General features: G+C 41.2%; 1 protein-coding gene across 2 annotated transcripts in view; it reads left to right on the top strand.

Moving 5' to 3' along the window:
- LOC117294669 (cilia- and flagella-associated protein 43-like) overlaps positions 1-12305 on the top strand; it is a 37767-nt gene that overhangs the window by 3450 nt on the left and 22012 nt on the right. For both annotated transcript variants that reach the window (XM_033777175.1, XM_033777176.1), the window contains exons 3-14: positions 219-315; positions 1481-1648; positions 2502-2884; positions 5407-5639; positions 6310-6426; positions 7418-7498; positions 8254-8506; positions 9112-9261; positions 9905-10089; positions 10562-10842; positions 11300-11477; positions 11953-12054. In XM_033777175.1, coding sequence (XP_033633066.1) covers positions 219-315; positions 1481-1648; positions 2502-2884; positions 5407-5639; positions 6310-6426; positions 7418-7498; positions 8254-8506; positions 9112-9261; positions 9905-10089; positions 10562-10842; positions 11300-11477; positions 11953-12054 — 2228 coding nt within the window. The remainder of the gene's footprint in view (positions 1-218; positions 316-1480; positions 1649-2501; positions 2885-5406; positions 5640-6309; positions 6427-7417; positions 7499-8253; positions 8507-9111; positions 9262-9904; positions 10090-10561; positions 10843-11299; positions 11478-11952; positions 12055-12305) is intronic.

Here is a 12305-nt window from a genome sequence, read left to right as displayed (position 1 = left end):
AATCGCCTCTGTTGCGTCCGCGAAGTATTCGACCTGTGTTGTTTATGATATATTGTACGCATTTGAATACCACAAACCGTCTCAAACACAGTGCCTAATTGTCGTCAAGTTTATCGTCAGGATTCACAAATATTTTTAGTTTGCCAAAATGTCAATCATTAACCATCCTGCTCGTCATCTTCATTGTTATTTTAACATTTTGTACTTTTTGTTTACAGGCGGAACTAAGATGGAGTACAGTGCCCTAGCGTTTTCCCATACCCATCCATACTTGGCCAGCTGCTCAGCAATTCCTGATTTCATGCTTTCTCTATGGTGAGTATTTATCTTTTTTTGAAAGTCTCAGTTAACAAAACTTGTACCTCGGGTAGCAGGCATTTGTAATTTGTGGTTGCTTTAACCCATCTGCAATCAATTTCATTGAGTTCCTTTTTTAGTGGGAAGCAAAAATGCCTGCTTACTTTTGAATGGAAAAAAATTCTAAACTGTCAGCGCTGGAAGGTTAGTGTGTTTTTTCCTGCACTTATATGGTTAGTAGTGCTGTGAAATAGAAATAATGTAGTAAGCACAAAATCAACTGTTGAGCAGGGCCCTATTTCGTAAAGCTGTTAAGCAGAAGATTCTGCTTAGCAAATTCCTTTGTTAGGCCTAAGCAAGAAACAATTGTAGTTCAAGTCACAGCAATGGTGACTGTGTGTTTTTTTTTGGCTGATACCTTATTTTTTGCTAAGCAGGAGTTGTCTTTACTTAGCAAGTTATTGTGCCTAGGGCTTAATTTCATAAACTTTTTAGCAGAAAACAATGCCTTAAGGCCCGGTCCCACTGCAGCGATAACGCGAACGACAACGATCACGACGCAAAGAGAACACGTTCTATTGGTTGAATTGCTCCACGCAAAATACGCACACGCTCATTCAACCAATAGAATGCGCTCTCTTGGCGTCGTTATCGTTATCGTTCTCGTTATCGCTGCAATGGGACCGGGCCTTTAGGCCTGTGCCAGGCATCCAGGTACCCGAAAACAGACGTCAATATCCAGTTCCATTTTATCGGTTACATTGCCCAAAACTTGAGGTGAATGATGACTAGAGCAAGCTAGTCGAAACATTGAATTCAGAACTGACTCCGCGGAAGTACAATTAACTACGATCCTATAAGCTAGAGTAGTAGTCTAGTCTATTTTCTATACCATCCGCCCTGGTAATAGTTAAAAAGCAGGACAGTTCTTTTCAGAACTGAGAAGTCTCTCGAACCTCCGATTATCTACTCCGCGGCAGTAGAATAAAGCAAGACAGTTCTCTAAGAACTAACTCTACCTGGCAAGTAGATACACACATGGTGTTACCGCAATCCAAATGTACATTGATACCTCACCATGCAATGCCTCAAATCCTATAGAGATCAAAGTTCTTGCAATTTATTATTGAATGCAGAGACACAAACATAAAACCCTGTGTGTGTGTTAATTTTAATTTTGTAGGAACTGGGAAACAGGCGAGCTTCTGTGCAGTAAGTCCATGTGGGGACTCCAGGCCACTAATATCTCCTTCAATCCAACGGACTGGCATAGACTGAGTGTCATTGGCCCTGATCAGCTCACAGTGTGGACCATTGAGCAAGCTGATAAGCTCTTCTCTCTCATTCCAAGGTCAGTGGTGATGTATGTAAATGGACTTATTATTATTATTATTATTATTATTATATGTTTGACCAAAACAAACAAAACACAATTACAAACAAAACACAACTACAAATGAGCAAATACAAGAAGATGAATAAAGAAGTAAACATGCAGACAACAGCAAAATAAGTAAGCAATAGAAAACAAACGACTATTAATATCCCCAGAAGAAAAACAAAATAGAAAGTGTGAAATAATAATTTATTTGTAAATAAAAAAAATAGTAATAAGTAAGCGTTTAAAAAAGATACAGCATGGTTTTTCCCGCTCCACAGGTTTTTATATTTAAGGCATGCTTGAAATGTTATCCTTTAGATCGAGGGCACATTTCTTTATGCTGTATGGTTGTGATGGTAAAGGGTATCTTAGTAAAGGGTACAAATTTTCAAGGATCCCAAATCAACCATGGCATTTAAGAGCACCTGACTCAAGCTCTGGTATTTCTGATCAGAGTGTGGGTTCGACTCCCAGACGTGACACTTGTGTCCTTAAGCAAGGCACTTAACCTTCCTTTGGTGGGATGTAAAGCCTGTGTGTTGTGTAACGGACGAAAGAGAACCCAGTTCACTTATCAAAAAGAGGTGGTTACCCCGGTGTTGGTTTGATTGGCTGCATATTACGCCACTGCACCTTGTAAACCATGACATCAATTGTACATGGTGCTGTTTAAAAGGAATAGGTCTCATAACTAAAGTAGTTCCACATACCTTGCAAGAAATACTGGATGTTAAAGCGCCATGAGTGTCACTGAGTGATGGATGTGCGCGCTGTGTAAGAAACCACTATTATTATTATTATATTTTTTATTATTAACCTACAGCAAAACAAGACTTCCGTACGGTGACGAAACTGGAAGCCAAACCACTATAAAAGACGGCCTCCCAGACAGACCAGGCTCTCGTATGGAACCCTTCAGCATCAACGTAGACAAGGCAGCTGTAGCCGGCCTCGTCGGGGAACATGTAGAAGCCTTTGATGCCAACTTTGATGAGAACCATAAGAAGGTGGAGCCGGCCTCCCTGTGCTGGACCGCAACAGGGGACATCTACTGTGGGTGCCAAGGGGGCCAGCTGCTCAAGTATAACACAGAGACCCAAGTTATCAGCGTCCTGTATAATCCTGGAGATAATAAAGCGGTTGGGTTCGTGTCCAGGGTGACTACTGCTGATGAATTTCCTCAGAAGTTGTTCACTGTGCCTGATGGTAAGTTCATGAGAGCTAATCCCTGGTCTTCTATTAGTCCGTCTGATTGAGTTTAGATAGCTTTGTAGTAGCATCAAGAGCTGTGTTAGCTCTAAAACAACTTGGGTCGATTTCACAAAACTCTTCCTAACTTGTGATAGATCCTAGGATTTAGGACGATTCTAAGCCTTAGGTGCGATCCTACATAAGAATCCTTCTTATCTTTTGTGAAATTGTTCTTATTAGAACGCATCCTAACTCAAGATAAGACGAGTCCTAACTATGTTTCAATCGGTAAACTCAGTATACAAGAATGAAAAGTCAGGCGTTCATACTTCTAAATCGAGATAAGACTATGTTTCAATCGGTAAACTCAGTATACAAGAATGAAACAGACAGCTCAGGATAGAGAGAAATGCTAGAACAGACATAGTGATCGCCGGCACGTGAATCCGGAGGACACATCTTAAATCAAGATAAGACTATGTTTCAATCGGTAAACTCAGTATACAAGAATGAAACAGACAGCTCAGGATAGAGAGAAATGCTAGAACAGACATAGTGATCGCCGGCACGTGAATCCGGAGGACACATCTTAAATCAAGATAAGACTATGTTTCAATCAGTAAACTCAGTATACAAGAATGAAACAGACAGCTCAGCATAGAGAGAAATGCTAGAACAGACATAGTGATCGCCGGAACGTGAATCCGGAGGACACATCTTAAATCGAGATAAGACTATGTTTCAATCGGTAAACTCAGTATACAAGAATGAAACAGACAGCTCAGGATAGAGAGAAATGCTAGAACAGACATAGTGATCGCCGGAACGTGAATCCGGAGGACACATCTTAAATCGAGATAAGACTATGTTTCAATCGGTAAACTCAGTATACAAGAATGAAACAGACAGCTCAGGATAGAGAGAAATGCTAGAACAGACATAGTGATCGCCGGAACGTGAATCCGGAGGACACATCTTAAATCGAGATAAGACTATGTTTCAATCGGTAAACTCAGTATACAAGAATGAAACAGACAGCTCAGGATAGAGAGAAATGCTAGAACAGACATAGTGATCGCCGGAACGTGAATCCGGAGGACACATCTTAAATCGAGATAAGACTATGTTTCAATCGGTAAACTCAGTATACAAGAATGAAACAGACAGCTCAGGATAGAGAGAAATGCTAGAACTGACATAGTGATCGCCGGCACAAGACCGGAGGACGCATCTTAAATCGAGATAAGACTATGTTCCAATCGGTAAACTCGGTATACAAGATTGAAACAGACAGCTCAGGATAGAGAGAAATGCTAGAACTGACATAGTGATCGCCGGCACGTGAATCCGGAGGACACATCCTAAATCGAGATAAGACTTCGTTTCAATCAGTAAACTCGGTATACAAGAATGAAACAGACAGCTCAGGATAGAGAGAAATGCTAGAACAGACATAGTGATCGCCGGCACGTGAATCCGGAGGCATCCTAAATCGAGATAAGACTATGTTTCAATCGGTAAACTCAGTATACAAGAATGAAACAGACAGCTCAGGATAGAGAGAAATGCTAGAACAGACATAGTGATCGCCGGCACGTGAATCCGGAGGCATCCTAAATCGAGATAAGACTATGTTTCAATCGGTAAACTCAGTTTACAAGAATGAAACAGACAGCTCAGGATAGAGAGTAATGCTAGAACAGACATAGTGATCGCCGGCACGTGAATCCGGAGGACACATCTTAAATCGAGATAAGACTATGTTTCAATCGGTAAACTCAGTATACAAGAATGAAACAGACAGCTCAGGATAGAGAGAAATGCTAGAACAGACATAGTGATCGCCGGCACGTGAAACCAGAGGCATCCTAAATCGAGATAAGACTATGTTTCAATCGGTAAACTTGGTATACAAAAAATGAAACAGACAGCTCAGGATAGAGAGAAATGCTAGAACAGACATAGTGATCGCCGGCACGTGAATCCGGAGGACACATCTTAAATCGAGATAAGACTATGTTTCAATCGGTAAACTCAGTATACAAGAATGAAACAGACAGCTCAGGATAGAGAGAAATGCTAGAACAGACATAGTGATCGCCGGCACGTGAAACCAGAGGCATCCTAAATCGAGATAAGACTATGTTTCAATCGATAAACTTGGTATACAAAAATTGAAACAGACAGCTCAGGATAGAGAGAAATGCTAGAACTGACATAGTGATCTAGTACTGGTTGCTGCTTCCCAGGTTGTATCGTAAACTTGGGTGTTATCCATGGCTACACGGGATGGCAACTAGGCTGTATAGCCTTTAACAAGCACCCCCTCCGAACAAAGATGTTGACAAAGTTGGGAGACCACCAACATTGAGCTAAAAAGCTCTCTTGGTAAAATCGGAGGTTATTGGTTCAAATCCCGTAACAGTCAAGTTTTCTTTGTTCAAACTAAATTTTATTTTTATCCAGTCAGTTTCTCTTGTGGTTCATTACTTGATATAGTAGTTTAAAAGGGTACCTTTTTTTGATGACAATTTCAGGTGAAGAAACCAAAGCATCTCCAGGCAAGAGTCTTGCAATCAGAGAGGGTACTCTCAACTGTTTGGCCCTGCATCGTGAGGGACTGTTTGCCGGTGGAGACGATGGTATCCTGCGATGCTTGGACGTTAACCACGGTGTGGTGCAGGTTTCTGATAGCTGGAATAGCGGAGCTGCTATCTCGTCGCTCGGTTGGTCTCCGGGCTACACCAAGCTTGCCATCGGTAGTCCAAAGGTATTCAATCTAATTGAATCAAATCAAATGTAAAAAAAAAAAGTTAGATGTAAACCAACCCAAAAACACTTGAATCTAGGCTAATCCAATCCAAGTGGAGACTTTTGAGATGCTTGCGGCAGCAGACATGATGGTCCTTTTATGCGTCTCTGAGCAGGCGCGCACATGCTCAGTATTGCGCGCGTAGGTCTGAGCATGCGCACTACCAAAAGTCTCCCATTAAAGTTCAGCCTAGTTCAGCCTAATCCATTTCAGATTAAACTAGTCCATTTTTAAACCACCCTACAAAACAATTCAATTTAATTCAATTAAAAAAACTTGAATCATCCTTTGCAGGCAATTACAACAGTAGACCAGCTCCATATAAAAATATTAAGAGAAATATACAATATACAATAATTTAAAAATATAAAGATTACTTGACAATATGACAAGGCAGATTATGTACAAATGGTTGAAACCACAGCAATTATATACAAGTGAATACATAAATAAATAAAAATAAAAAACCACACATTATAAATTGAGCATACAATATTAAGAACCACAAAACAAATAAAACATAAACAGGTAAACAGTGACGAACCAGACCTCCAAATAGTTGACTTCCCGCACATAAAAACAGATGAAAATCAAGTATTAACCCAATATTTTTGTTGTTATCTGACAGGGTTGTTTATACTTGTATGACTACACCAACCCAGGCACCGCCCAGCCTCTGATTGACACCCACAATGGTGACTTTATTGCTGTTGCAATGATGGCCCCCGGCACACAACACTGCGTGGTAAGATTTCATCTTCATACCTTGCATTACATTTTTCATTCAGGAAACATTTTCTCCTTTTATTTTGTATTATTTTTGTATTATTCATACTTCCTGCGAACGTGAATACGATAAGAATTTACACATAATCCGTTGAATTAATTTTGTCTTGTTACATGCACTCCTGAGCCTGCCATAGATTTTTGATTTCATTCAAGTATTATGTTTTGAAGAGTTGTTTTGAAGAGTTGTTTGAAAATTGTACCGATTGAATGGCTTGGGTAACTTGATGTCTCCTTTAGCGTGGCACAGGAGTGGAAACTGAATTGTATGGTGTAAGAGTTATTGAAAATGTGACCCGCTCTGTGAAAATGAGTCAGATGTAGGCAAATTCAGGAATTGAGTTATATGCATGGCTGGAAAGAACACATCAGCAACAGTAATTTGGTATGTGTCTAAGCTTTAGGGTGTATCGCGTTGCTGAGTTACTCCCGTTTGAAATTAGCCACTACACCATTTTTGGTGACATACGAACTACAAGTAAAATGATATTTTAAACTACCATTGTGTGCAAAAGGATACAAATTGGACATAAGTATGATCACAAAATTGTTGTTTTCATAGCTTCATTGCCTAAAAGTAAGTGTTCTAAAGATTAACCATTCAACTATAATCTATCTTAAAAAGGAAAACAAAAAATTGTTTTACATTTTCCACATTAAACTGTCCATAACTTAATAATGTATTGGGCGACATCTGAGTCATTTTCACAGAGTAGGTCACAAATAGTTTTCTAGTCGTTGACAGTAATTAAACACGGGGAAAACTGGAGGAGGCAACAAAAATTAAAGAGAAAAGGAACAGTAAAAAAAAAAGAAGTAACTGGCAGCAAAGGACTGAGTAGCCGGCAAAATTGCCGGCAGCCGGCGCTTCTGGACATCACTGAGTTGGAGACATTAAGTTTGACCATTTTATATATTTTTGATGCTGTGGTGTGGTTATTTCCATGCAGTCTGTGAGAGACAATGGTGAGGTTCAGGTCTGGAGCATGGAGGACAACAAGCTTGCCTGCAGCCTCTCACTGAAGAAACCGGTAAGTCAGATGCTTCTTACTACAAAAGCATTGCACTCAATGTGTACTAGGGTGTCATCGCCAAGTAGTTAAGAGCATCAAATTCAAGTTGGTTTAGTCATCGGAGTGTGGGTTCAGGTCCTGGACATGACACTTGAGCAAGATATTTTACTCTAATTGCTTCTCTTCACCCAGGGGTATAAATGGTACCTGCCATTGCCTGCGAGGGTACAGGTTGATATTGTGTATGAAAAAACCTTTGAAGAGCTACGGTTGCCCAGGTTGTATACTCCCCAGCAGGCCTAGAAATCCGACGCGAATCGATTCGCGCCCGACTAGGACGCCGCGAATCTGAGTAGATTCGTGTGAATTTTTTTTTTTTTTTTTGGTGTATCAATACATGCGGGCTAGTGACTTGCCTGGTGGGCGATTGAAAAAAAAATAATAAGATGTCTACTCATAATTGCTTTATTTTCGAAACACTACATGTAGCACATATACTTGTAAAATATGCAATAAAAAAGAGATTCTCCCCAAAAATATGCGAGAATCCATTTCCGAAATTGGGGAGAATCTTGGATTCTCGCGAAATTCTTCAGCGAGAGTTCATTTTAATTCTCGCGGAGTCATGCGAACTTCTAGGCCTGCCCCAGGGAGCTGAGAAAGATTAAAGGAATGTTATTGGCCAAATGACCAGGGCACTGAGACGGTTATTGTGAAATGCGCTATATAAGAGTTATTATTATTACCAAACAACCCACATGTACATCCCCCAGGCATCATGTCTTGCTAGCAGCCCATCGTCCCACACCGTCGCTGTAGGGACACTGACCGGCCATGTCTTCCTCCTGGATCTAAGCAACCTAGAGAACCCTCGTGTTGTCCAGAGGCTTCACATGCACCAGTCTCCCGTCCAACAGCTTGTGTTTGATGAGGAGGGAAGGTATCTCTTGACCGGGGCAGACGATGGACATGTCTTTGTGGTGGATGCACGACCCTCGTCTGGATTCAAGATTCTCGGACAGACACGTGAGTCTCAGCACTTTCAAATTCAAATTCAGTTTGTAAATATTTCTCTGACGGATTGGTACTAGTATAATCAGTGAGCTTTCAGATTGAAAACAATAGTTTGTTTATTTGATAATTACTAATCATAAAGACACTGGACACGTTTGGTAATTTTCAAAGACCAGTTTTCTCTCTTGGTGTATCAAAACTTATGCATAAAATAACAGATCTGTGAAGATTTGGGCTCAATTGGTCATTAAAGTTGCAAGAGAATAATGTTAGAAAAACACCCCTGCCGCACAACTTTGTGTGTTTTCAGATGCATAATAAAAGGCTTCAGGCCCGAAGTCTTTTATTATTTTAGTGAAAAATTACCTCTTTCTCAATGACTATGTTACTTCAGAGGGAGCCGTTTCTCACAATGTTTTATACTATCAACAGCTCTCCATTACTCGTTACCAAGTAAGTTTTTATGCCAACAATTATTTTGAGTAAACTACCAATAGTGTCCAGTACCTTTAACATAACTTGAGCAAAGACACACACAACCTGTGTCCTCCTTTCAACAGTTATCCTGTGTATCAAACTAGTTGACTAATCGTTGAGTTTGCTTTATTATTGTCTAGCAATTGAGGGGCTTGTCCAGACTATTTGCTCTAACACTGAAGAGAAGCATGGAGCCGTCAAAGTACTAGTCACATCAAGCACCACGTCTGATGCCGGACCCGGGGCCAACAAATGTGCTCAGTTTGACATTCCCAGCAATTTGGCTCAAGGTAGGTTGAGTAAATTTAACTTTAGGTGCAAACAAGGTCGTCAGCGCCTGCTGTACCCTGAGTACGTCGGAAGATTAGTCTCCCCGGATTTTCTGCTCTCCCCACTTGAGATGCGGAGAATAGCACAAGACAGGAGAGAATACAAAAAAGCTTGTGTCCGCCTGCCGTGCAGCCGACTGTTGATGATGATGATGATACCCCTGTGGACCCTGGTTCAAAACTTCTGGGACCACCTCTGCATGTGGAATGTGTGTTCAATCCTTACCTTATTGCATGGATTTCCCCATTTGGATTTTTCCCTCCACATCTAAAGTTGAACATTTAATCTTGTTCATCCGCACATTGGCGCTGTCTAATGCGTCATATTTTATCATAAAATAAATATTACTATCAATTTTTTTATACCCATGCACCAATGTGTGTTAGCACTGTATACTCAGTACTTTCCCTGAGTCCTGTGGGAAAATATCACAGGCATGTTACTCGGATGGGATTCGAACCCACGACCCTTGCAATTCTAGAGCAGTGTCTTACCAACTAGACTACCGAGGTTGCCCGGTAGCTAGAGGCAGTTCGAATCCTATGTTTTGGCAGTGGGTACATCTCTTATATCATAAAATAAATGTTTGTATTTTGTCATCAGATGTTGATAGTTTCTTGGCCAGTGCAAAGTGTGACTTGAAGGAAGGTGCCATCAACAAGATGAATCTGAATTTCTCGGTACCATCCTGTGGTGCTGCTCTGACTACCGGTGGTGTATTCTTCACTTTGAGTTATGACACTAAACAGCTACACAAACTTACTCTACCTGAGGAAGCACCAAAGAAGGTAAGTCTTACGTCTCAGGTGTTAGGGCTGTTTCACACAAGCTTGTTTCAAACAATGACTTGCTTAGTCACAAGTCGCAGCTTAAATTTCAAATTGACAAGTCATTGTTTACTTGCTGAGTCACATGTCGCAGCTTAAATTTGAAATCCATGGCCATAGTAATCCATCTGTTTCCAACATATTACAAAAACAAGAAATGGGTTTAGGGGAGTGTTTTTTTCTTCTTTTTCTAGCTGCCTAAAGAATTGGACATTTTTCTTGTAGATACGTTGCTGTTGTAGTCAAAGTCAGTATGTTTTTTATTTGCACGAACAATACCTTGTCCTATCGGAGAATCAAACAGATTTATTATTTTGTGAGAAACTTGTAGATATGTTAATACTGTTGTTATAAGTCAGTTTGTTTTATTTGCACGAAAAATACACCTTGTGCAATCAGAAGATCTAAAAGATTATTTTGACTTGTATTTCAGGCCAACAACAAAGCCTCGTACCTCCAGCCACAAGGAGAATTCCAAGGCCATGAGCTCCCCGGGGGCATCCTCACCATGTCCCATCACCAGAAATGGCTTGCCTCAGCTGCCCCCGACGGCCATGTACAGGTACGAGGTGTCGGGGCTCTAGATCGTCCCATGGTGGTCTCCGCTCACAGCTTCTTGAAGGGCGGTGTGCGTCAGGTTTGTCTCTCCACGGATGCTCAGTCCATTCTGACCTGTGGTACTCAGGATGGCGTGCTATCGTGCTACACATGGAAGTGAGTGTGATTCTTTGGATTCTATCTTTTATCTGACCCTCGAAGACGTAGCTATCAAACAGCTGATGTTATGATAACTAAGCCTTGGCGACTATAACGACTAGTGTGACAAGTGTGACTAGTGTCAAAGTCGCAACTATTGATTGATTAGCCGAGTCGCGACTACCATTATAAACTACTCGATTAATTGTGCCACCATGACTACTACAAAAAGAGTCGCAACTTCCTGCTTGGTGAACCAATTGTGACGCTCACAACTATTCACGACAACATAATTTAATTACGAAACACAATCAGACATCAGTGACACAATCCACAAAATCCACAGAATCTATAATGAAAAGTTGCAGAGATTCTTATGCATGGTAACACTTTTCTGGAGGTCGGTATCCGATTATCCTTGGTACCCCACATCACCAAACAGGGTTGTTTCATGATATGATATTCTCCTTCTCAGTTTCAGCAACACAGGTCGTAGCAAGGCCACCTCGGCCATCGAGGCTGCACGCTCCCACAATGCAATGCTTCATGCCATACGTAAGCGAGAAGACGAAGTGTTGAGCGCTATGCCAGAATGGAGTGAGGGGACGTCAACCCCTATGTCAAGATCTGTGTCTGATATGCAAGGACCACAGGTGAGCAAGAAAATCTTATTGAAGAATGCTTTTGCAGACTCTTTAACTAAACTTCATATAGCTGCTTATCTGACACGCCACTCAACTCTATCCTGCATACTGATTAGCTCCTCCTTGTTGTTAACTCCTGCATTCTCGATCAGGGTCTTGAGTTTAGTCTTGGTGGGTCTTCCTGGACCGCGCCTGTTGTGGGTGGGCTCCCGCTCTATGACTTAATTGGCATGGTAGCACTGGGTGTCGAAGGCATTGACCAGCAAGGCTCAACTGACGCTCCTTATTATTTCCGATGACCAAAACAAATTCTTCTATTTCGAGTGGTGTCCTCGGTCAATGATGTTACGGCTGAGTTGTCCCGAGATCTCCCTGTCCCTCATGCATGTAGAATGTTTCTCCAGCTGTCACAAATATTAATATAAACAAATAATGCTTTATCATATCTCTAACCTCTTCTGTGATTCCCTGGCTGCTTCTACAGAAAACAGGTGTTGAGCTTGCCATCGAGAGAGATGAGATCTACATGACTCCAACACCAACCCTTAAAGCTGATCCAACCTGGATGGAAGTCAAAGAAATGGAGGTAAAGTCCACAACAGTTATCTGATTTGAAGTCTTTTGAACCTTCACACCATGTGAAAAGCTTCTTTTTTTTAGGTATCATTGGCTCTGAAAAGAGCTCATTGGTATGGTCTGGAAGTAATAACAATAATAGGTTCTTATATAGCGTACAAATCCTAGGTGTTAGACTGAGGCGCTTGTGAGATGGAACATCGACTGTCAGAATTGATACAGTTCAGTTTTATGCTGGGGTGCGTTCCACTCGCGCAGACG

Source organism: Asterias rubens, chromosome 9 (genome assembly GCF_902459465.1).
Source record: "Asterias rubens chromosome 9, eAstRub1.3, whole genome shotgun sequence".
NCBI classification, from domain to species: domain Eukaryota; kingdom Metazoa; phylum Echinodermata; class Asteroidea; order Forcipulatida; family Asteriidae; genus Asterias; species Asterias rubens.
Note: the sequence above shows the minus strand (reverse complement) of the source record. Positions and strands in the feature narration are given on the sequence as shown.